Raw genomic sequence first — 22,477 nt, forward strand, 5'->3', positions numbered from 1 at the left:
GAGTGAAAAGATATAAAATTTCTATGTTACAAAAATAAATAAATAGTGCAAAAAATGGAATAATAGTGTTCACAGGTTCACGGACCGTTCATAAATCTGATGGCGGAGGGGAAGAAGCTGTTCCTGAATCGTTGAGTGTGGGTCTTCAGGCTCCCCAATGGTAGTAATGAGAAGAGGGCATGTCCAAGGTGGTGAGGGTCCTTAGTGATGGATACCACCTTCTTGAGGCACCGCCTCTTGAAGGTGTCCTCGATGGTGGGGAGAGACATGGTGGGCTGAAGGGTCTGTTCCTGTGCTGTACTAATCCCAGGTGGATACTGGCACTGACTGTACATTGCCTTGTGCTGTCAGCTCGTGAGTGTGGAGAGAGGAATGCAGAGAGATGTGTGATCCCAGGATGTGCCAAAACACTTACAGCCAATGGCGGTTTTAACTGCAGTTATTGCTGGAATGAAGGAAACTCACAGCCAATCTGTTCCCAACAACCCCAAGGTAGCGACAGGTGACAGGTGACTGCTTCTCATGATATTAGATGAGGTATAGACACTGACCGTGGGACACAGAAACAAACCCTCCTGCTGTCCTGCACCACGGTACAACGGGATATTTACCTCCAGCCGAGGTGTGAAAACAGCCTCAGATTAACGTCCTCTCCAGGGGCTGGTATGTCTGGGAGTAACCGACACACATACAATCACTTCCAGAATGAAAGGAAAGACTCCTTAACAGCACCTGCCAAGGCCACCACCTCTCCCACCGAGGACAACAGCAGCAGGTGTATGGGAACACCACCGCCTACTGGCTCCCCTCCAAGGCATACAGAATCCTGATCTGGGAACATCTCGCCAGTCCTTCCTCATCACTGGGTCTAAACCCTGAAACTCCCTCCCCAACAGCACCGTGGGAGCACCATCACCAGAAGGTGTAAGTCGTTGGTGAGGCTGTACTTGGAGCACTGTGGAAGGTTTTGGTCGCCCTGTTACAGGAAAGAAGTGGTTAAACTGGAAATAGGGCAGGAAAGATTTACGAGGATGTTGCCGGGACTCAAGGGTCTGGGTTATAGGGAGAGGTTGGCCAGGGATGGATAGATAAGGAAGAACTCCTGGAGACAGCTGCTGCAGGGGTGCAGGAGAGGGTGAGCTGTGGGGTGCGGGAGAGGGTGAGCTGTGGGGTGCGGGAGAGGGAGAGCTGTGGGGTGCGGGAGAGGGTGAGCTGTGGGGTGCGGGAGAGGGTGGGCTGTGGGGTGCGGGAGAGGGTGGGCTGTGGGGGTGCGGGAGAGGGTGGGCTGTGGGGGTGCGGGAGAGGGTGGGCTGTGGGGTGAGGGAGAGGGTGAGCTGTGGGGTGTGGGAGAGGGTGAGCTGTGGGGTGTGGGAGAGGGTGGGCTGTGGGGGTGCGGGAGAGGGTGAGCTGTGGGGTGTGGGAGAGGGTGAGCTGTGGGAGAGGGTGAGCTGTGGGAGAGGGTGAGCTGTGGGGGTGCGGGAGAGGGTGAGCTGTGGGAGAGGGTGAGCTGTGGGGTGTGGGAGAGGGTGAGCTGTGGGAGAGGGTGAGCTGTGGGGGTGCGGGAGAGGGTGAGCTGTGGGAGAGGGTGAGCTGTGGGGGTGCGGGAGAGGGTGGGCTGTGGGGTGTGGGAGAGGGTGAGCTGTGGGGTGTGGGGGTGGGGGTAAGCTGTGGGGGTGCGGGAGAGGGTGAGCTGTGGGAGAGGGTGAGCTGTGGGGTGTGGGAGAGGGTGGGCTGTGGGGGTGCGGGAGAGGGTGAGCTGTGGGGTGTGGGGGTGAGCTGTGGGGGTGTGGGAGAGGGTGAGCTGTGGGGTGTGGGAGAGGGTGGGCTGTGGGGGTGCGGGAGAGGGTGGGCTGTGGGGGTGCGGGAGAGGGTGAGCTGTGGGCTGTGGGGGTGAGCTGTGGGGGTGCGGGAGAGGGTGAGCTGTGGGGTGTGGGAGAGGGTGAGCTGTGGGGTGTGGGAGAGGGTGGGCTGTGGGGGTGCGGGAGAGGGTGAGCTGTGGGGTGTGGGGGTGAGCTGTGGGAGAGGGTGGGCTGTGGGGGTGCGGGAGAGGGTGGGCTGTGGGGGTGGGGGTGGGGGTGTGAGATGTGAGGTCCCCTCCACCCGCCCCACTCAGACACGGGATCCTCAGCGGGTGACCCGCCGGGGCTTCCAGAAGGTTCTGCTCCTGTACCACACCCGCAGTATCTGCGGGTCCCGGAGCTGGTGCATTGGTTTGTCCCCCGCCCCGTCCCCGGCCCGCAGCTTCACTTTCGTTTCAGTCGAAGTGAGAGTGTGGAGTGTGGGAGGAGAGGGGAGTGTCCGCCCCGCCCGCCCCGTCCGCCCCGTCCCCTCCCCTCCCCTCCCCTCCCCTCCCCCGGGGGCGGCGCTCCGCCATCGCCCAGTCGGTCAGCGGCGGGAGGGACGGAGGCAGAGCCGGCAGCCGGTTCCCACGGACGGAGGCAGAGCCGGCAGCCGGTTCCCCGCAGCAGATCCGAACGCAGTGGGTCCGAGCCCGGTCCGGGCACCGAGCCCTCCGCAATGCTCCGCACCCTGGGTTTGGCTGCACTGCTGCTGACGGCAGGTGAGTGGCTGCATTTGTTCCCGGCGGGAGGGGGGGTCGGAGGTGGTGAGTGTGAGGTGGGGGGGGTGCACTGAGGGTGCAGGCAGTCCTTGTGTTCACTGAGTGTGCCGTGAGTGTGTGCAATATGAGTACGTGTAGCGTGTGAGTGAGTGTGTCTTGTGGGTGAGTGTGTGTGGGTACATGTGTGGTGTGAGTGTGTGTGTGACTGACAGTGTGTGAGGGTGTGGGTGAGTGTGTGTGTGTGGGTACGTGTGTGGTTTGAGTGTGCAATGTGGGCACATGTAGTGTGTGTGGGTACGTGTGTGTGGGTACATGTGTGGTGTGTGTGGGTACGTGTGTGTGTGGGTACGTGTGTTGTGTGAGTGTGTGCAATGTGGGCACGTGTAGTGTGTGTGTGGGTACGTGTGTGTGTATGGGTACGTGTGGTGTGAGTGTGTGCAGTGTGGGTACGTATGTGTGTGTGGTGTGAGTGTGTGCAATGTGGGCACGTGTAGTGTGTGTGTGGGTACCTGTGTGTGTGGGTACGTGTGTGGTGTGTGTGGGTACGTGTGTGTGTGTGGGTATGTGTGTGGTGTGAGTGTGTGCAATGTGGGCACGTGTAGTGTGTGTGGGTACGTGTGTGTGTGGGTACGTGTGTGGTGTGTGTGGGTACGTGTGTGTGTGTGGGTACGTGTGTGTGTGGGTACGTGCAATGTGGGCACGTGTAGTGTGTGTGGGTACGTGTGTGTGGGTGCGTGTGTGGTGTGTATTGGTACGTGTGTGGTGTGAGTGTGTGCAATGTGGGCACGTGTGTGTGTGGGTACGTGTGTGGTGTGTGGTGTGTGTGGGTACGTGTGTGTGTGTGTGTGGGTACATGTCTGGTGTGAGTGTGTGCAATGTGGGCACGTGTAGTGTGTGTGTGTGGGTACGTGTGTGATGTGAATGTGTGTGTGGGTACGTACGTGTGAGGGTCTGCCAGAGCGCTCTGCTCAAGACTGGCAGCTGATCATGGAAAAGCTGAGAGAGAGAGAGCTTCAGCTGACACAAGGGGTGTCTGCACCCAGGGAGGTAGTGGCGGATATCAACAGACAAGGGGGTACCTAATGACACAAGAAATAGTAGGAGTAGGCCACTTAGCCCCTCAAGCCTGTCCTGCCATTTAACAAGACCACAGCTGATCTACCTCAGTGTCACCTATCTGCACCATCCTGAAATTTGTGCAGCCACGGGGGGTATCAAGAGGCACGGGGGGTATCCACAGGCATGGGGGGGCATCCACGGGCATGGGGGTATCTACAGGCATTGAAGTATCTACAGACATAGAGGTATCTACAAGCATAAGGTAATATAAGATATCTTTATTAGTCACACGTACATCGAAACACGCAGTGAAATACATCTTTTGCGTAGAGTGTTCTGGGGGCAGCCCGCAAGCGTCGCCACGCTTCCAGCGCCAATATACCATGCCCACAACTTCCTAACCTGCATGTCTTTGGAATGTGGGAGGAAACCGGAGCACCCGGAGGAAACCCACGCAGACACTGGGAGAACGTACAAACTCCTTACAGACAGCTGCCAGAATTGAACCCAGGTTGCTGGCGCTGTAATAGCGTTACGCTAACCGCTACACTACCGTGCCTGCCATAGAGGTATCCACAGGCACGGGGGGGTCTACGCGCATGGCGGTATCCACAGACATGGAGGTATCTACAGACATAGGGGTATTGACAGACATGGGGGTATCTACAAACATGGCAGTACCTACAGACATGGAGGTATCAACATGCATGGAGGTTTCTGCAACATGGTGGTACCTCCTGCAGCCCTGCATGTATCAAAAAATCTACACTCCATCAGCTCTTCTACGTCCTTGGTTTTCCTTCAGCTTCCCCTTTGGGGACTCTCTGCTCAGCTGCCAAGACCCCAAACTCTGGAGTTCCCTCCCAAGACCTTTGCACCTCTAAGTCTCTCTAAGTTTCACACTACTTTGAACAACCTGGGTGAAAAGTCTGCCTTGTCAGAGTTTGATGAGTAGGTTGCACTTAGCTGAATGTAGTTTCAAACTGACTGTAACACTTAACCATTCATTTGTGAGTCACACTTGTCCTATCTCGGTAGACCTGAGTTATCAGTTTGTGGAATCAAATCCCACTCCCAGGATTAGAGCACAGAGGTCAGATGTAGAGCTGAGGGGGAGCTCTGTTGTCTTCTTGATGGGACACGAAGTCAAGGTCCCACTTGTGTCCTTATGTAAAAGAAGGTTAGAAATGAAACACTGATAAATAGAAAGCAAAAGAGGAAGGCTGGAACAGAAGCTCGAGAAGACGACATTAAGTTGGAAAGAGTACGGAGAAGATTTATGAGAATGTCGCCAGGACTCGAGGGCCTGAGGGGAGGCTGTAACTCAGTGACGGGGGACAAATGGAACTAGCTTAGATGGGCTTCTTGGTCAGCATGGACGAGTTGGGACAAAGGGCACGTTTCTATGCTGTAGGACTCTAAGCAAACATACCCAAGACGGGGTTAATGTATGGAAAAGTGGTAAAAAGCTTAAAATGAGGAACTCTTTATCTAAGTGCACGCTATATCTGAAACAAAATCAATGACTCAGCACAAATAGAGATAAATGGCTATATTCAGATAGCCACTGACGGAGACATGGTTACAAGAAGATCAAAATGGGAAAGTAGTCAGGGATATTTGATTTTCAGTCTGGAAGGTGAAGTTGGTAGGGAGACGCTGTTGGGGGATGAAATAGGTACAAGCTGTGAGAGGTGATTGCAGCTCAGAAGATGTGGAGTCCACAGGAGACACAGGAGACTGCAGACGCTGGAATCTGGAGCAACAAACGATCTGCTGGAGGAACTCAGCGGGTCGAGCAGCGTCTGTGGGGGGTGGGGGGCACAGAGGGAATTGTTGATGTTTCAGGTCGAAACCTTGCAGGTTGAGATGTGGATTCCATTTGGGTGGAGGTAAAACATAGCAAGGGTAGGGGTTATGTATTGACCCCAAACATAGAACATAGAACAGTCCAGCACAAGAACAGGGTCTTTAGCCCACGATGTTGTGTTGAACTCATTCAACTAGTAATAAAACACCTAACAATACTAATCCCTTCTGCCTACACAATGTCCATCTGCCTCCATTCCCTGCACATCCATGTGCCTTGTCTTAGAGCCTCTTAAACCCCTCTATTGTATCTACCTCCACCACCACCACCCCTGGCAGCGCATTCCAGGCACCCACCGCTCTGGAGAAAATGTGCCCCGTGCATCTCCTTTGAACTTATCCCCTCTCACCTTAAATGCATGCCCCCTGGTATTAGATATTTCCACCCAGGGAAACAGACTCTGCTCTATCCCTGCCTCTCATAATTTTAAAAAACTTCCATCAGGTCTCCTCTCAGCCTCTGCCACTCCAGAGAAAACAACCCAAGTTTGTCCAACCTCTTCTTATAGCTCATGCCCTCTAATCTAGGCAGCATCCTTGTAAACCTTTTCTGCACCAAAGCCTCCACATCCTGTAACGGGGTGACCAGAACTGAATGCAATAGGTGCAGCCTAACCAGAGTTTTATAATTGGGTAAGATAACAGACAAGTAGGGGTAGATACAAAGACCGATGGAGATAATCCATGTCTCCCAACAAAAATATATCCCATTAAGAAGGAAAGATTCTAGGGGAGAGGAGGGGGTAGGGTGTGGGGATGGGGAATAGACCAACTGTGGTATTAAACCTACAAGTTAGTGAGACGTCCACAGATTGTGATTGATTCAGGATCCAGCAAAGGAGAAATGATAAAGTATTCAGGAAGGAGAAGACAAACTATGAGAATTACATAAATTGACAGTAAGAGCTTCTTTAGGTACATAGAGAGGAAGCAAGGGGATCACAGTGAACATTTGGGAATGAGGTTTGGGAAACAAGGAAATGGCAGAGGACAGATATTTTGCATCAGTCCTTACAGTGAAGATATTATGAACATCCCATTAATACTGAACTATTCCAGTAGCAACTAAATGCCATTATAATCACTGGAGAATGAGTATTCTCTAAACTCATCTCTGGACAGTAAAGACACCTACGTTAGACTATTGTTTATTGACTACAGCTCTGCCTTCAATACAATAATTCCAAGCAAACTCATCACCAAACTGTTATTGTTTTACCTTGTACTACCTCAGTGTACTGTGTAATGAACTGACCTGTACGATTGGTATGCAAGACAAGTTTTCCACTGTACCTCGGTATAAGTGACAATAATAAACCAATTCCAATACTAGGCATACTAATGGAGAGAAAGGCTGATGAGTTCCCAGGACCTGATGGTTTACATCCTAAGATCTAAGTGACCACAGAGACAGTGGTTGTAATCTTGTAAACATTTTAGCTTCTGGAGAGGTATTGAAGGAGTGGAAGACGTAAATGGGCAACTCTTTATTTTTAAACAGTTGTAAAACAGAAAATGCTGCAAACACGCAGCAAGTTAGGCAGCATCAATGGAAAGAGAAACAGTTAAGACTTCAGATCTGGGACCCTTTATCAATTCTGATTATTGTTAACTGTTTCTGCTCCCACAGATGCAGTCAGACCTATTGAGTGTTCCTAGCATTTTCTGCTTATACTTCTGATTTCCAGCATCTATGGTGTTTTGATTTCGACCCCAACTTGTTGATGTGTAGCAGTTCCTCGTGATCTTTGGAATGTTTAAGCATACATTACCTGAGAAAAGAATGCCTCTAATTCTGGTGGTTTAAGCTTGAACTTCTCATCTCCCAGTACATTTAGTGTTAAAGATTAACCCATCTCCAGGCAGAGAAGTTCTGATCCTTGCGATACATTTGATGGACCTTTGTCCTAAAATCTAAAATGGATTTTTCCCTTTACTGACACTTGAAGTAAGTGGACTTCCTCATTCTTTATAAACCAATAAATCTGCAACTACCATCTTATTTGTAAAGCACGTTATCATTGATTGACACATTGTAAATCACTTTACTTTGAGGTTTGGAGGATGTAACATGGCCATTGAGCAGTTACTTCAGGTGGCATCTACAGCACAGGATTCTCCCTGCTGTTTCTCAGACAACCTCACTCATAGGGATTATCTGTTCCCTTATGCAAATTCCCCATTATCTTTCCTGCCAAAAATTACTTTAAATGTCACATTGGTTGTGGAGCACTTTGGGATGTTGCTGTGAAAATCTAAGCCTTTCTCTGTCTCTTTAGAAGTGAAGATGGCTGATATATTAAACCAAGGGTCAGTCTGGTTATTCAAGTAAAGGTACCATTTAAAAAAGCAATGGAGATTGTCCCAGGTGACCTCAGCCTAAAGCATTGGAGAGTTTTGCTCTAATGCCCATTAATTTCAACCTTGTTAGACTTGGTCAAGTGCTTCCTTGATATCAAGGGCAGTCACACCCATCTTGCCTCTGGGATTCAGCAGTTTGCTCCATGTTTGGACCCAGGCTGTGTTGAGGTCTGGAGCGAGTGCTGGTGGTCAAACCTAAACTGAGCGTCGGTGAGCAGGTTATTGACAAGTAGGTGCCGCTTGGTTGATGACCATTTCTATCACTTGGCTGCTGATTGAGAGTAGATGATTGGACCAAAATTAGCCGGATTGTCCTGCTTTTCATGAACAGAACATTCCTGGGCAATTTTCCACATTGCTGGGTAGATGCCAGTGTTGGAACTGTACGGGAATGGTTTACTAGAGGCATGGCCGGTTCTGGAGAGCAGGGCCCCAGTACTACCGCTAGGATGTGTCTGATCCCGTGGCCTTTCCTGTATCCTTTTGGAAAATGATTGTGTGTGTGTGTGTCGTGCGTGCATGTGTGTGTATGTACGTGTGAGTGTGTATGTGTGAGTGTGTGTGTGCGTGCGCACATGTGAGCGGGCATGTGCGTGTGTGTAACATTATGAATGCATTTCATACTTTCACATTTTTTATTGTTTAAGTTATATGAAGACAAACACTTTAAATGTCAAGGCATGAAAGGCAACGGACCAAGTGCTCATTAGTGTAGATGGGTGGGTGATGGTTGGCAGGGATGCAGTGGGCCGAATGGCCTGTTTCTGTGCTGTATGAAGCCATGACTCTATGACTCTCCTCTGCTCTGGGTCAAGAACCCTCGTGTCAGGATTTCAGATTCTCTGTGGGTTCTTCCAGGCAACCTTGTTCTCTGTTCCTTTGTACACACATTGGCCCTTGTCTGAGCTGACCTTCATTGGCACTGCTCTTGGTGTCCTGGCTGTGCCTGGCTATCATTAACTGTGCCTTAAGCAAATCCTGAAACACAGCAACCACATCGGCAGCATGCACTTGGAGTGGGAAAGGGGCCTTCGGTCACCGTGTTGCACTAGGTGTCGGCAAAGCTTTTCAATTAGTCTCACAGCTCGCTGCTCTTTACCCAGAGACCTGAAAATATGTCCTCAACTCTTTCTCCAGAGAGAGCTCCTGTTGAACCTGCCCATCTCCAACCCACATGTAACAAACAAACCCTCATCTCCCCTGTTTCAGTTGCCCAGTTACTTGCACGTAATCAGTGTCTTCTGATTACCACCATGGGAAATGGTTTCTCCTTCGTCAGTGTTTATCATTTGGAGCCACTCTGTGAATTCTCCTCCTACCCTTCTCTGCTCCAAGATGAGCAGGCCCACTCCCTCCATCTTTCCCCCACTCTGAACCCTTCACCTCTGGGACCATTCCACTCACTCACTTCATGCTCTCTCCAAGAACATACAATATACAGAGAACACAGAACAGTACAGCACAGGAACAGGCCCTTCAGCCCACCATGTCTGTGCCAACCATTGGGCTTAGTTCAAAATGGCACCATCTGCCTCCACGTGTTCTATCTCCCTCCAGCCCCTGCCTGTTCATGTGCCTGTCTAAATGCCTCTTGAACATTACTATCATATCTGTTTCCACCACCTGCAATGCATTCCAGGCCCCTATCGCTCTCTGTGTGGGGAAAGAAAACTTGCCTCATAAATCTCCTTTAAACTTTTCGCCTCTCACCTTGGCTATGTCCTCTAGTATTTGACATTTACTCCCTGTGAAAAAGATTCTGACTGTCTTCCCTATCAATGCCTCTCATAATTTTGTCCAACCTCTCCTTATAGCTCATACCCTCTAATCCAGGCAGCATCCTGGTGAACCTCTTCTGCACCCTGTCCAAAGCCTCCACACCCTTCCTGTAATGGGGTGACCAGAATTGTACACAACGCTCCAAGTATGGCCTGACCAAAGTTTTCTACAGCTGCAACGTGACTTTCCAACTTTTATTCTCAACTTCCCGACACCGAAGGCAAGTACGTTGTACGCCTTCTTTACCACCCTGTATACCTGTGTTGCCACTTTCAGGGAGCTATGGACTTGCACCCCAAGATTTCTCTGTACATCGATGCTCCTAAGGGTGGTCCTCCTTGATTTCAACATGCCCTCAAGTATCAGCATATCCCTCCCTGATCTCACTATCCTCCATGGCTTTCACCTTGGTGAATGCCGATGCAAAGTACTCATTTAGTATCTCGCCCACTTCCTTTGGTTCCAGTCATAAATTCCCTACTTTGTACCTGAGTGGTCTTACACTCTCCCTGTTACCCTCTTGTTTTACCTCAATGTGCTGTGTAATGAATCTATCTGTACGAACTGTACGCAGGACACGTTTTTCACTGTACCTCGGTACATGTGACAATACTAAACCAATTCCAGCATATGTATAAAATGCCCTGGGATTCTCCTTAATCCTACTTGCCAAGGTTGTTTCATGGTCCTCCTGTTTAAGTTCTTCCCTGCTTCCTTTATATTCCTCATGGGCCCTCTCTGATTTCCTTCCTAAACCTTACATATGTTCCCTTTCCCCTTTTGACCAAAGTTGCAACATTTCTCGTCGTCCGAGGTCCCCGAACCTTGCCATCCTTGGTTCTCTTCCTCACAGGAACATGTTGGTCCTGAAATCTGACCAGCTGGCCTCTAAACTTGTCAGGTGTGGATTTACCCATTGACAGCTGCTCCCAATCTACGCTCCACAGCTTCTGCATAATGCTGTTGTAATTAGCCTTTCCTTGATCTCACAGTCTACCTCGTTATGACCTTGCACCTTATTGTCCGCCTGCGCTGCACTTTCTCTGTAGCTGTGACACTTTATTCTGCATTCTGTTATTGTTTTCCCTCGTACTACCTCGATGCACTGTGTAATGAAATGATCTGTATGGATGTCATGCAAAACAAAGCTTTTCACTGTACCTCGGTACATGACAATAATAAACCAATTTACCTTTCTCCAATCTAGCGCTTTCCCTTGAGGTCCAGTCTTTATACATAACTATGTGAAAACTTACAGAGCTTTCCCAGCTCAATGGTTTGGTTTTATTTATTTTGCAGAATTATATATTATTTCAGCTGAGGGCAATGGGACAGGAACATTGCTCAGTACAACTGGATCACAAAATGTTTCGGAAGAAAATCCACTCTTCAACCTGAACACATCTTCAGCAGCCAGCATAGACCTCTTCAGGAATGAGTCAAGTGAACCCTCAACAACCACTGCTGCCCTGACCACCAAACTTTCCTCTCCTTTCTCAGTGACAACAATCAAAAGTACCACAGGCAGCCTCTCAAAATCTACTCCACTGCCAATGACCACTTCTGCAGGGCAATCAACAGATGTTACGAGTACTTCACAAACACCTTCGAGTGTAACTGCGATTTTTGATGTCACAACAGCAGAGTCAGATTCTAGTTCTGTCATGAATGGGAGCACATCTTTAACAACTGAATCAGCACATACCAGTACAGAATGGGTGGGGAGTTACACTACTGTATGGCAGTCTCCCACTTCGGTCCAGTCAACCCATGGTAGAACAAATTCAACAAATACCACCACTTCAAATTTAACTGGATCAATGCATGTCAGTACGTCACAACCAAGGACAGATCACACCAGAGTACCACCGCCTACCACTTCAGCCCAGATAACAGTGTCGTATTCAACCTCAACCAGCCAAGCTACTCCATCCCTCACCTCATCAAGTATAACCAGTGTATCACAGTCAACGTCAGCTTCGACGCAGTCAACCGGTGATGTTAGTACATCGCTAACTACCATAACCACAGCCCAATCAACAGGTACAAGTGAACAGCAGTCACCCACCACTGTAAACCAGTCAACCAAAGCCACACAAGCACCAAATGCAACTTCCACAGTTAACCAGACAGAAGGCAGCACAAGTGCATCAGAAACCACGGCTACCACAAGTGGAGTGACATCAACAACAGCTACTGTGGCCACATCTGCGTCTCCGTCCACCGTGACTGCACAAGTTTTACACCAGCCCAGTCTGGTGATCCCAAGCACCACAGCAAAGTCCACCACTCTCTCAACGCAGCAGACCCACAGGAAGATTCAGCAAACAGCAGGAGGTCTGAGCACAGGTGAGTGAGCAGATACCCTCCTCCTTATCCCTTCCGTGAAGCCCACTCTCCCTCCCTTCCACACAGACTGAAGTGGATTCCTGACAGGCAATCCCAACATTAACAATTTCCAGAATTATTTTGCTTAAGTAACCATCGCTCAGGACTCATTCCTGTCAAATGTTCTCGGCCTTCAGCTTACAGCTGGGACTAGACGGGATGTTCAGTGTCGCCTTCCAGCCAATGTTCTGGCTCCATATTTTCATTCCTCTTCTTCGTACTTAGACAATTGTGGCTTTGGAAAGGGACGTGTTTAAAGGCAATGAATGATGGGCGCTGGCACTGCTCCTGATGGGACAAACACCCACCACCTGGGCTGTAACCTCTGTCAGTATCTCCTCTCTCCTTCACAGGCTTGTTCAGCTTCACCTTAAACAAATCTCCACCCCAGTTGCTCGGGGAGAGAGAGTTCCACACTCTCCTCAGCTGGGTGAGGGGGCTTCTCCAGAATTCTTGACTGAATTGTCTCACGATCTACCTCATTATGACCTTGCACCTTATTGTCTGCCTGCACTGCACTTTCTCTGTAGCTGCAACACTTTAATCTGCGTTCTGTTATTGTTTTCCCTTGTACTACCTCAATGCACTGTTGTAATGAAATGATCTGTATGAATGGCATGCAGAACAGTTTTTCACCTGTACATCTGACAATAATGAACCAATTTTTATTTTATCAATTTACCAATTTAAAGATAGCTCATAGATATGGTTGCAGCAGGAAAAATAAACATCTAGAACATAGAACAGTACAGCACAGGAACAGGCCCTTCGGCCCACCATGTTGTGCTAGACTAATTAAACTAGTAAATAAATGCCTAACTAAACTAACCCCTCCTGCCCACAGCATGTCCATATCCCTCCATTCTCTGCACATCCGTGTGTCTGTCTAAGAGCCTCTTAAACGCCTCTGTCATATCTGCCTCCACCACCACCCCTGGCAGCACGTTCCAGGCACCCACCACTGTCTGTGTAAAAAAAAAACCTGCTCCACACATCTCCCTTGAACTTACCCTCTCTCACCTTAAATGCATGCCCTTTAGTATTAGACATTTCAACCCTGGGATAAAGATATTGGCTGTCTATATCTATGCCTCTTGTAACCGTATAAACTTCTATAAGGTCTTCCCTTCAGTCTCTGCTGCTCCAGAGAAAACAACCCAGGTTTGTCCAACCTCTCCTTGTAGCTCATGCCCTCTAATCCAGGCAGCATCTTTGAAAACTTGTTCTGCACCTCTGATTACCCTTCCAATCCCTTCAAGGTCCAACAGCTTTCCCAGAAGACCTGCAGACTGCTCAGCTTCTGCTGGTTTAACCTCTCAGTCCGACATTATCCTGACAAACCTTTCCTTGCACCTCCTGCTGTGTCTCAGTTTCCCTTTCCAACCCAGCTGTTTGAAGCAGACATTCCGAGAACCTAGGCATACACTTTAAATTTGAAAATGAATGCCAGGGTTTCTACCACAAAGTTGTGTAGGTACACAGTTTACCTGAACGACTGCAGTCTGTTACTGGCATCTTCTGGAGAGCAGACGTTAAACAATTTGACTGTATTTGTCTTTTTGTTTGCCTGTGGTCCTGGATTGGTCTTCCATCTACAGGAAGTATAGTGGCAATCTCATTCATGATTATCGTGGTGATGTTGGTGCTGATCGGAGGAGTCATGTACTTCAAGTTAAGGTAAGAGCCACATCAATACTGTAAAACCTCTTACAGGGGTATTAATAGTTAATCATTTTTTTTTGCTAACATTCCTGTCATGTCAATTGGGTCATTGTACACAGTAGTTTCTTGACTTGTGTTGGAAAAGCTGGAAGTGGGGACTTAATATGTCTTTAATATCATGGAATTTGGAAAATGTTTCCCATGGCAGGTGAACTAGTAGTCTGATGACCTTGTCAATATTGATGTAGAAGGAATAGGCATCACCATGGGTTGTAAGAAATTCATTGTACTGAAACAACACACAAAAAGTGCCAGAGGAACTCAGCAGGTCAGGCAGCATCTATGGAGGGAAATAAACAGTCGACGTTTTGGGCCGAGACCCTTCTTCAGGACTGGAAAGGAGGAGGGCAGAAGCCAGAATAAGGAGGTGGGGGGAGGGGGAGGAGCACACACAGGTAGGGGAGAGGTGAGACCAGGTGAGGGGGAGAAGGTAGGTGGGTGGGGGAGGGGGGAGAAGATGTAATAAGCTGAGAGGCGATGGGTAGAAGAGGCAAAGGGCTGAAAAAGAAGGAATCCGGTGGGAGAGGGCAGTGGACCATGGGGTAAAGGATGGGGGAGGGGAGGAGAGGAGATGGGCAGGTCATCAAGGCAGGGGAAGGGAGCCACAGGAATAAGGGAAGACAAAGGAGTTGGGGGGGGGGGGGAGAAAAAGAAGGGGAGGGGTTACCGGAAGTTAGAGAAATGGATGTTGAGGCCGTCAGGTTGGAGACTCCCAAGGCAGGATATAAGGTGTTGTTCCTCCAACCTGCGTCTGGCCTCAACGTGGCAGTAGAGGAGGCCGTGGACAGACATGTCAGTATGGGAGTGGGATGTGGAATTGGTGGGTGGCCACCAGGAGGTCCTGGCTGTTGCGGCGGACAGAGCGAATGTGCTCGACGAAGCGGTCACTCAATCTGCGTCGGGTCTCACTGATGTACAGGAGGCCGCACCGGATGCAATAAATGACACCCTCGGACTCACAGGTGAAATGCTGCCTCACCTGGAAGGATTGTCTAGGACCTTGAATGGTGGTGAGGGAGGAGGTGTAGGGACAGGTGTAGCAATTGGTGCGGTTGCAAGGAAGTGCCGGGGGGGGGGGGTTATCAGTGGGGAGGGACGAATGGACATGGGAGTCTCAGAGAGAGCGGTCCCTGCAGAAAGTGGAGAGAGGGGGTGAGGGGAAGATGTGCCTGGTGGTGGGATCCCGTTGGAGGTGGCGGAAGTTGCGGAGAATGATGTGTTGGATACGGAGGCTCGTGGGGTGGTAGGTGAGGACAAGGGGAACCCTGTCCCTGTTATGTTGGGGGAGGGGGTGAGGGCGGATGTGCGGGAAGTGGAGGAGATACGGGTAAGGGCAGCATTGACGGTGATGGAAGGGAAACCCCAGTTATTGAAAAGAAAGGAGGACATATGTCCTAGAATGGAGAGCCTCATCATGGGAACAGATGCGGCGGAGGAACTGGGAGAAGGGAATGTCATCCTTACAAGTGACAAGGTGGGAAGAGGTGTAGTCAAGGTAACTGTGGGAGTCAGTGGGTTTGTGGAAGATGTCTGTGGTTAATCTGTCTCCGGGGATGGGATCAGAAAGATCCAGAAAGGGGAAAGAGGTGTTGGAGACGGACCGAGTGAATCTGAGGGCAGGGTGGAAGTTGGAGGCGAAGTTGATGGAATTGATGAGCTCAGCACGGGTGCAGGAAGCAGTCATCAATTAGGCGAAGGAAGAGTTGGGGAGTGTTACCAGTGTGGGCTTGGAACATGGACTGTTCCATGTAGCCGACAAAGAGGCAGGCATAGCTGGGGCCCATGCGAGTGCCCATGGCTACACCTTTCGTTTGGAAAAATGGAAAGAGCCGACAGAGAAGTTGTTGAGGGTGAGCACCAGTTCTGCCAGACGGAGGAGGGTGGCGGTGGAGGGGAGCTGGTTGGGTCTGTTATCCAGAAAGAAACGGAGAGCCTTAAGGCCTTCCTGATGGGGGTTGGAAGAGTACATAGACATGTTTCTGGAACATGTTTCTAAGGCGGTAGTAAAATAGCTTGCAATTCCTGAACTTCTTGTTCATTTTTTGTAGGAGTTCTCCGTACGGACGGTTGCTGGATGACCAAGAAAGTGGCTCCTGGGAGAACTACAATAACCCGTTGTATGATGATTCTTAATAAACTGGGCAAAATGCATAGACTATTCAGTCAGGGCGAGAGAACTTGGGCCATTAACTCATGACTGAAATGTGATTTCCACCAACACCATGGCCAAGTATCATCAGAGTGATGTTAATTCTTCCCATTTTGTTCACTCTGGTTTAAATTTGCTTCTCTTCCCCATGACACTTGCCCATCCCAACCTACCGCCTCACCCCCATCTCGTCCCTCACCCCCATCTCGTCCCTCACCCCATCCCAAACCTCACTCCCACCCCCCATCCCGACCCATCCCAACCCACCCCCCATCCCGACCCTCACTCCCATCCTAACCCTCACTCCCACCCCCATCCCAACCCTCACTCCCACCCCCATCCCAACCCTCACTCCCATCACTTGGTTTGGCAGGTTATTCCATCAAAACCCAAAGGCTGTTGAGGAGACAGCCAATGTTTGGACAAACCGCTAAGTACTGAGAGGATATTCTGAGCTCAGGGTGAGGTTACTTCTGGGGCAACTTCCATTGTCCCAACCCTACTTCCGTTTTAACTTCACTAAAACTGGCATATATTTTATTGTTATATACAGAAATATCATCTCTGTCATAGGTGCTTGAACCTTAATGCTTACTAAAGTTTGACTTAATTTTCAGCCCTAAGTAAGATTGGGAATCAGGTAAGAAAGTCCAACCTGCTTGAGCCCTGCTCTGAAACACAACTATTTCAAGGTTTGCTTAATGCAAGGTATGGAGTAATAAACATATCTGAGTATCTTTCAAGGTGTCGTCTTGCAAGAACTTTGTAATGTGCAGCACTCTGTTAGAGATGAGCAGCTACCACAGAGAGAGAGAGAGAGCTGGAAGTGAGTGCAAACCCCCAAATCCTACTGATCCCCTGAGCCACCCACACCACTGGCCAGGGAAGCCTCATGAAATAACCCCTTTAGTTTGAAGCTTCGTTCAGTTTTCCCTCCATGTCTGAGATTAGTTGAGTTTTAAACTAATTTGACAAACAATATGGCCAGTCAGAGTTATCATCAAATATTGTTTGAATATCACAACTGGGAAATGCCTTGGGGATGTTATCCAGGTTAAAGGCACCATAGAAATGTAGTTTGTGACCTGGAGATCACCAGTTCCACCCTCACAGAGTCTGAGAGTTATACAGCACGTACACAGGCTCTACGGCCCAACTTATCCATGCTGACCAAGGTGCCTTCCTGAGCTAGGCCCATTTGCCTGCATTTGGCCCATATCCCTCTAAACCCTTCCTGTCCATGGACCTGTCCAAATGTCTTCTAAACATTGTAATTGTACCCGCCTCTACCACTCCCTCTGGCAGCTCGTTCCACACACCCACCACCCTCTTGTGTGAAAAACTTGCCCTTCAGGTCTCCTCTAAATCTTCCCCTCTCAGCTTAAACCTGTGCCCCCTGGTTTTAGACTCCCCTACCCTTGGAAAAGGACTGTGAGGGGCTTAGATAGGGTAGATAGTCAATGTTATAAACCTCCAGAAGGGTCAACCCTCAGCCTCCTTTGCTCCAGGGAAAACGGTCCTGGCCTGTCCAGTCTCTCCTTATAACTCAAACCCTCCCTCATTAACCAGGTCAACTGGTTAGTGTAACTGAAGTGAACTGGGGTAACTGTATTCCCGTAGGATGCAGGGTTACTTTTAACATGGTACAAATGGGAGCGAGTTGTATATTCCAGTTCTAATTCCAAAGTAAAGCTCGTGAGGAATTAGGGTGGCTGGTTAGGAAATAAATCTATGATTGATTGCAATGGCTCAAATGACTTGTGCTTTGCCAAAGATGCCATGTAGTCAGCTGAAAGGCTGCCAAGAAATCGAAGGCTGTGGTCAAGTTCTAAGCAACTGAATCAAAAAGGAAAGAAGTGGATTTTACAGTAGATGAAGCAAAGGTTGGAATGGCAGAGATGGTGTTTCTGCACATAACAATAAATTATACACCAGCTCTAGTGGAGTTAAGTAAGGAGAGTTGGAACAACAGAGATTGCCCCAGAGGTAACCTCACCCCCAGCCCAGAATATCCTGTCAGTGCTTAGCTGGCAGGAAAAGGGAAAGATAAAAATTGGTTGAATTATTTATGTTTCACAGAGGTTTATAGGAAAGCTGACGTTGTACTGAACCATTGATCAAATATTGGATTTCATGGACAGAGTTTATGATTATTTGTCCAAAGAAGATTTGCTGATCCTAGTGGATCAGCGCTGAGGTCAGTTTTGAAGAAGAAGGACATCACTCATAGAGTCACACAGCACAGAAACAGGCCTTCGGCCCACTGTGCTCATACTGACCATCATGTTCCCTTCTATATTGATCCTGTTTACCAGCACATGGTCTGCAGCCTCCTATACCCGAGCTGTTCAAGTGCTTGTCCAGAGACTTCTTAAATGTTGAAGTCAACTTCCAGAAGTGAACTGAACTGTTCAAAGCCAGGAGATTGAGGTAGGGAGGGTCCCAAGTTCAGAGAATGTGGATTTAAGCAAATTCTTTATTGGAGTCTTTCAGTAAAGATCTCTGATCAAACCTGGAGATAATGCACTGGTTGATGCTCCATTGCAGCTGGGCTGATGCTGCAGCACATCAGACTGCAGCACTGCCAGAGGTGCTGTCTGTCAGGTGCAGCGTTAACTTGATCTGCCATCTGCCCCTGAAGTGAGTGTAAGAAGTCCCAAATATGCCAAGAGTGGGCCAGTATCCTTGGTGTGTCCAATAATTATCCCTCAACCAATAAACAGTTCATCTGGTCCTTGTCACTCAGCTGTTTGTGGGAGCTTGCTGTGTACAAAATGGCTGCTATATTGCTTACATTGCAAAAGTGACTATATAATTGAGGACTAAAATACTGGGTGTCCTGAGGTTGCAAAAGGCGCTATTGAAATGCAGCTCTCCTTTCTATTGTACTAAATAACCACATACCAAGAAGGAAAGTGATGTATCGCTTAACAAAACAGAAATGGTGTGTGAACTACCAGTATTTATTCCATCGTTATTGCATAGACGGCAGGTGCTGGAGTCTGGAGCAAAATGAAACAAGGGACTCAGTGGGCCAGGCAGCGTCTGTGGAGGGAGACAGACAGCTGACGTTTGACTTATTGTAGAGTGTCTAAATGCTTCAAGCCATGCAAAAGTTAGAAATGGTGAGTGTGTGTTGTTAGAGGAGTGTTCTTTGCACTGTGTACTAATGTAAAGCCAAAATTTAATTATTTTTTTGAGATTGTGTTGGACTATATTTCACTTTTAAACATATCTGTCCCTGGAAGAGGAGGCCTAATGAATATTAAGTCAGATAACTGTTTGATATCTCCCTCTCTTCTGCAAACTATCAAGTAACCCTTCAAGAGGGGGAGAAGCAGGTGACATCAAAGAGTAAACAATGAGGCATGCCTTGGTTTCCATGGCTAATCTTGAAGCAGCTTATTAATTTATGGCAAATAATAAACAGTTAATTATTCTACATTCTCTGAATCCATCACTGGGAAGATGCTCACTGAATTTAGAACAGTGAATGAACCATTCTCACTGGGACTGACTGAGACCTGGTTCCACCAGACACCCACTGGTGCTGGGCTGTGTTTGCCTGAGGTGAGGGATGGTGTTTGTTCTGGGTGGGGACACCCTGTGGATTTGCAACTAGTATGGTGATGGGTCTGGAGACACGAGAGACTGCAGATACCGGAATCTGGAGCAACGCACAATCTGCTGGAGGAACTCAGCGGGTCAGGCAGCATCAGTGGAGGGAAGTGGACAGTCAATGTTTTGGGTCGAGATCGTTCATCTGGACTGAAAGATAGAGAAGTTGTCAGTATAACGGGGTGGGGAAAGAGCTGACAGTTGATAAGTGGATCCTGAGGAGGGGGGAGTGGGAATAGTGACAGAGGCCGGGAGGTGACACAGGGCTGCAGATGGTGGGATCTGATAGGAGAGGAAGGTGGAGCCTGGAATCAAGGGAGGTGGGAACAGTGGGGGGAGGGGACCCAGTGGGAGGGATGGGAATCGAGGGGGTGGGGGGAGGGGACCCGGTGGGAGGGATGGGAATGGAGGGGGTGGGGGGAGGGGACCCGGTGGGAGGGATGGGAATCGAGGGGGTGGGGGGAGGGGACCCGGTGGGAGGGATGGGACTCGAGGGGGTGGGGGGAGGGGACCCGGTGGGAGGGATGGGAATCGAGGGGGTGGTCGGAGGGGACCCGGTGGGAGGGATGGGAATGGAGGGGGTGGGGGAGGGGACCCGGTGGGAGGGGTGTATGGGGGATGGGCAGACGGTGGGGTGGAGGGGCGGGAAGAGGAGAAAGCCGGCGTGGGTGCAGGAGGAACTGGGGAGATCAGGAGGAGAGAGAAATAGACAGAGGGGGAGCAGGGGACCTGTACTTGGAGAAGGTTTTGCTGGGGTTCCCTACGCTCCTGGCTCACTGGATCTTTCTTTGCCAAAGTCCCAACCCCTGCGCCCAATATTCCCATTTACGCCTCCTCAAGACCCTTTCTACTTGTTCCTCTTGCACCTTGGTGCCTCAATCATTGACTGTTTCCCTCCCCACAAAGCTGCCCGACCTGCTGAGTATCTCTGCACTGAGCAGACACGTGTGTGCCGTACGACGCTGTGGGTTAGGAGCGGCTGCCAGGGCCTAGCACTGGATGCTGCGGGTTGCAGCAGTGCAGCTCCACACCCGGAACCCCCTCTGATTCTCGAGGTTGGATTCGGGTGAGTACGTCGTCCTGAGGCAGGGATCACTGCTTGTTCTGCTGCCAGTGTGGCTCAGCCCAGGGTAACCTGCCAGGTTGCCCTCACATCTCCCTGAGAGCACTGAGAGGGAGCCAGGAGATAACTCTCCCTCCCAGTCTGCGGGAGATGGGACAAGGTTCGGGCATGGGTCTGAACCAGAACATGGACACACGTGTGGAGACTGATGCAGAACGTGGGCACACATGTGGAGAATGATGCAGAACATGGACACGTGTGGAGACTGATGCAGAACATGGACATGTGTGGAGACTGATGCAGAGCATAGGCACATATGTGGGTATAATCCAGAACATGGCACACGTGGAGACAGAACCAGAAGATGGGCGTACAGGTGGGCACTGAACCAGCCAAGGGAACACATGGAGACAACCAGTCCTGGGCACATGTGGGCACTGAGCCAGTCTGAGGCACATGCATAGGCACTGAAACATCCCCTAGGCACGCACGTGGGCACTGAATCAGCAAGAAGCACATGTGGGCACTGAACCATCCCAAGGGCACACACGTGCGAGACTGAACCCACAGGTTGAGGAATTGAAGAGGTTGAACTTTCTCGCCGGACACGTGCCCAGTTATCTCCCGCTCAAGGACAACGTCCCCCTCTGCCAGACCAGCTGTATGGTGGGGACAAGACAGATGCTGCTGTGGAGGTTCGGGAGAAGTATGGAGGAGGGAGGGGAGGGGAGGAGGGGGTAAGGGAGGGGGGTGGGAGAGAGGGAGGGGGAGGGGAGGAGGGGAGGGGAGGGGAGAAGGGTGGGGGAGACAACTCCCAGTGCCACTGAGGCCTGAACCCAAGACTCGAGGCTGATGCCCAATACAATCCCAGCCCCTCCCACCCGGCCTGGCTGTTGGTTGGGGCTCAATGATATGGCATCATCATGTGATCGATCATGTACCAGAACCTCACCAAAATAAGTCCAGAGTGAACTACCACCTTGGCCCCTTGGCAGATTGCTGCACCTTCGATTCATCAAGTTATACAGCACGGAAACAGGTCCTTCGGCCCAACTCATCCATGCTGACCAAGATGCCAACTGAGGCAGTCTCATTTGCCTGTGTTTGGCCCTTGTCCCTCTAAACCTTTCCTATCCATGGACCTGTCCAAGTGTCTCTTAAACAGTGTAAGTGTACCCACCTCTACCACTTCCTCTGGCAGCTCGTTCCACACACCCACCACCCTCTGTGTGAAATACTTGCCCCTCAGGTCCCCTTTAAATCTTTCCCCTTTCACCTTAAACCTGTGCCCTCTAGTTTTAGATTCCCCTGAATCTCCACCTTGATTTTATAAACCTCTATAAGGTCACCCCTCAGCCTCCTTCACTCCAGGGAAAACAGTCCCAGCCTGTCCAGCCTCTTCTTATAACTCAGGCCCTCCAGTCCCAGTAACATCCTCGTGAATCTTCTGCACCCTCTCCAGCTGAATGAGATCCTACAGCTGGGTGACCAGAACTGCACACAGTGCTCCAAGTGTGGTCCCACCAACGACTTGTGAAGCTGTAACATGACTTCCCACTCCTATAGCCTTAACTACATCCCAGTCACACACCCAAAACCTTTCAAGCTCTTGTCCTCAGACAACCCCCAGCTGTGGAACTGGACCCCTGGACCCGGGCAGGTTGTTGTAAATGACAGGCCACGAACTCAAGCCAAGATCAGATCAGTCCGTCTCTTTGAAAGGCAGAACACACACTGGGGTTGAATGGCCTCCCCCTGCCACCAAGATTCCCAGCCATTACATATGAATTGACATGGCATGATTAGCAAGTTTGCTGATCATACCGAATTAGGGGGTCTTGAAGCAGGTTACAATGAATTGCAAACAGATCTTGATGAGTTGGGGAGTTGGGCTGAGGAATGGCAAATG

At 49.8% G+C, this 22,477-nt stretch overlaps 1 protein-coding gene across 1 annotated transcript in view; it reads left to right on the top strand.

The window, feature by feature from the left end:
* LOC127584378 (uncharacterized) overlaps positions 1 to 19,326 on the top strand; it is a 40,316-nt gene extending 20,990 nt beyond the window's left edge. The window contains exons 2-5 of the mRNA XM_052041157.1: positions 2,114 to 2,560; positions 10,928 to 11,977; positions 13,615 to 13,693; positions 15,787 to 19,326. Of these exons, the coding sequence (XP_051897117.1) occupies positions 2,114 to 2,560; positions 10,928 to 11,977; positions 13,615 to 13,693; positions 15,787 to 15,871 (1,661 nt within the window). The 3' untranslated portion in view covers positions 15,872 to 19,326. The remainder of the gene's footprint in view (positions 1 to 2,113; positions 2,561 to 10,927; positions 11,978 to 13,614; positions 13,694 to 15,786) is intronic.
* The last annotated feature ends 3,151 nt before the right edge of the window (positions 19,327 to 22,477 follow it).

This window comes from Pristis pectinata, chromosome 2 (assembly GCF_009764475.1).
Source record: "Pristis pectinata isolate sPriPec2 chromosome 2, sPriPec2.1.pri, whole genome shotgun sequence".
NCBI lineage: Eukaryota > Metazoa > Chordata > Chondrichthyes > Rhinopristiformes > Pristidae > Pristis > Pristis pectinata.